A 1,684-nucleotide genomic window follows, 5' to 3' on the forward strand; every position below is an offset into this window, starting at 1 on the left:
TTAATGCAGCTGGTGGCCACACCAGATACTGACTGTTACTTTTGATTTTTACCCCCCCCCCTTTGTTCAGGCACACATTATTCCATTTCTGCAAGTCACATGTCTGTGGAACTTGTTCAGAATATGTCTCAGTTGTTGAATCTTGTTATGTTCATACAAATATTTACACATGTTAAGTTTGCTGAAAATAAACGCAGTTGACAGTGAAAGGACGTTTCATTTTTTTTGCTGAGTTTAGATTCATGCAATGCTTTTACAATAAATGATATCTTTCCACCCCTACTCTTGTCCACGGTGGTCTGCGAACCCACAACCTTCTGGCCCGCAGTCCTGTGTGCTATCAAAATTCCTGCGTTGCCATGTAATGCTTACAATACAAAGAACAGTTTCTAAAATGGCATATCTCTCCTATCCACTTTATGTTATATTTTGGGTATAGGGGTCACTTGTTTATTTTTTTTCGAGAGTTTAGGTAATATATATTTTGCTCAAGGTCCGGCCAACCATTTTCACTTCCTTAGTGCAGTTCTTACCAGTTGTAGACATGGATGATAGCAGCAGGCCACATGTAGAATGAGGCAAAGAAGGCCAGGATAGGGATGACTAGAGTTCCTCCCGCCAGGACAAACATGTTCACCACGTCTACATCCATAGCGCTGTAGTTACCTGTAACAACACAGTTATTAACACCTGTACCATGAGTCTGTTAAACATATTAACACCTGTTGGTTGTTTTAGTCAGGCTACTTGGCTGAAGCCATATGGTTGTTTTAGTCAGGCTACTTGGCTGAAGCCATATGGTTGGTTTAGTCAGTCTACTTGGCTGAAGCCATATGGTTGTTTTAGTCAGTCTACTTGGCTGAAGCCATATGGTTGTTTTAGTCAGTCTACTTGGCTGAGGCCACAAATGGACTGTAAAGCTAGGTTCAAGGACTGTTTTGCTGCCACCATGGACTGTAACTAGGTTCAGGACAGGGGTGTTGCTGCCACCATGGACTCTAAGCTATGTTCAGGACTGTTGCTGCCACCATGGACTGTAAGCTACGTTCAGGACTGTGTGGCACCATGGACTGTATAAACTGAGGTTCCAGGACTGTTTGTTGCCACCATGGACGTATAAACTAGGTTCAGGACTGTTACTGCCATCCCACTGGACTTAAGCTAGGTTCAGGTGTTGCTGCCACCATGGACTGTAAACTAGGTTCAGGACTGTTGGCTGCTAAACGTGAACTGTAAGCTAGGTTCAGGACTGTTGCTCGCCACCATGGACTGTATAACTAGGTTCAAGACTGTTGCTGCCACCATGGACTGTAACTAGGTTCTAGGACTGTGTACTGCCACCATGGACTGTAAACTAGTTCAGGACTGTTGCTGCCACCATGGATGTAAACTAGGTTCAGGACTGTTTGCTGCCACCATGGACTGTAAGCTAGGTTCAGGACTGTTGCTGCACCATGGACTGCTACAGTAGGTTCAGGACCTGTTGCTGCCAACCATGGACTGTAAACTAGGTTCAGGACTGTTGCTGCCACCATGGACTGTAAGCTAGGTTCAGGACTGTTGCTGCCACCATGGACTGTAAAAACTAGGTTTCAGGACTGTTGCTGCCACCATGGACTTGTAAGCTAGGTTCAGGAATGTTCTGCCACCATGGACTGTGTAAACTAGGGTCAGACTGTCGCTG

General features: G+C 45.1%; 1 protein-coding gene across 3 annotated transcripts in view; it reads right to left on the reverse strand.

Moving 5' to 3' along the window:
* LOC112076573 (monoacylglycerol lipase ABHD6) overlaps nt 1–1,684 on the reverse strand; it is a 27,222-nt gene that overhangs the window by 19,576 nt on the left and 5,962 nt on the right. For all 3 annotated transcript variants that reach the window (XM_024143312.2, XM_024143310.2, XM_024143311.2), the window contains exon 2: nt 534–666. In XM_024143312.2, coding sequence (XP_023999080.2) covers nt 534–652 — 119 coding nt within the window. In that variant the 5' untranslated portion in view covers nt 653–666. The remainder of the gene's footprint in view (nt 1–533; nt 667–1,684) is intronic.

Source organism: Salvelinus sp. IW2-2015, unplaced genomic scaffold (assembly GCF_002910315.2).
Source record: "Salvelinus sp. IW2-2015 unplaced genomic scaffold, ASM291031v2 Un_scaffold3850, whole genome shotgun sequence".
Taxonomy (NCBI): Eukaryota; Metazoa; Chordata; class Actinopteri; order Salmoniformes; family Salmonidae; genus Salvelinus; species Salvelinus sp. IW2-2015.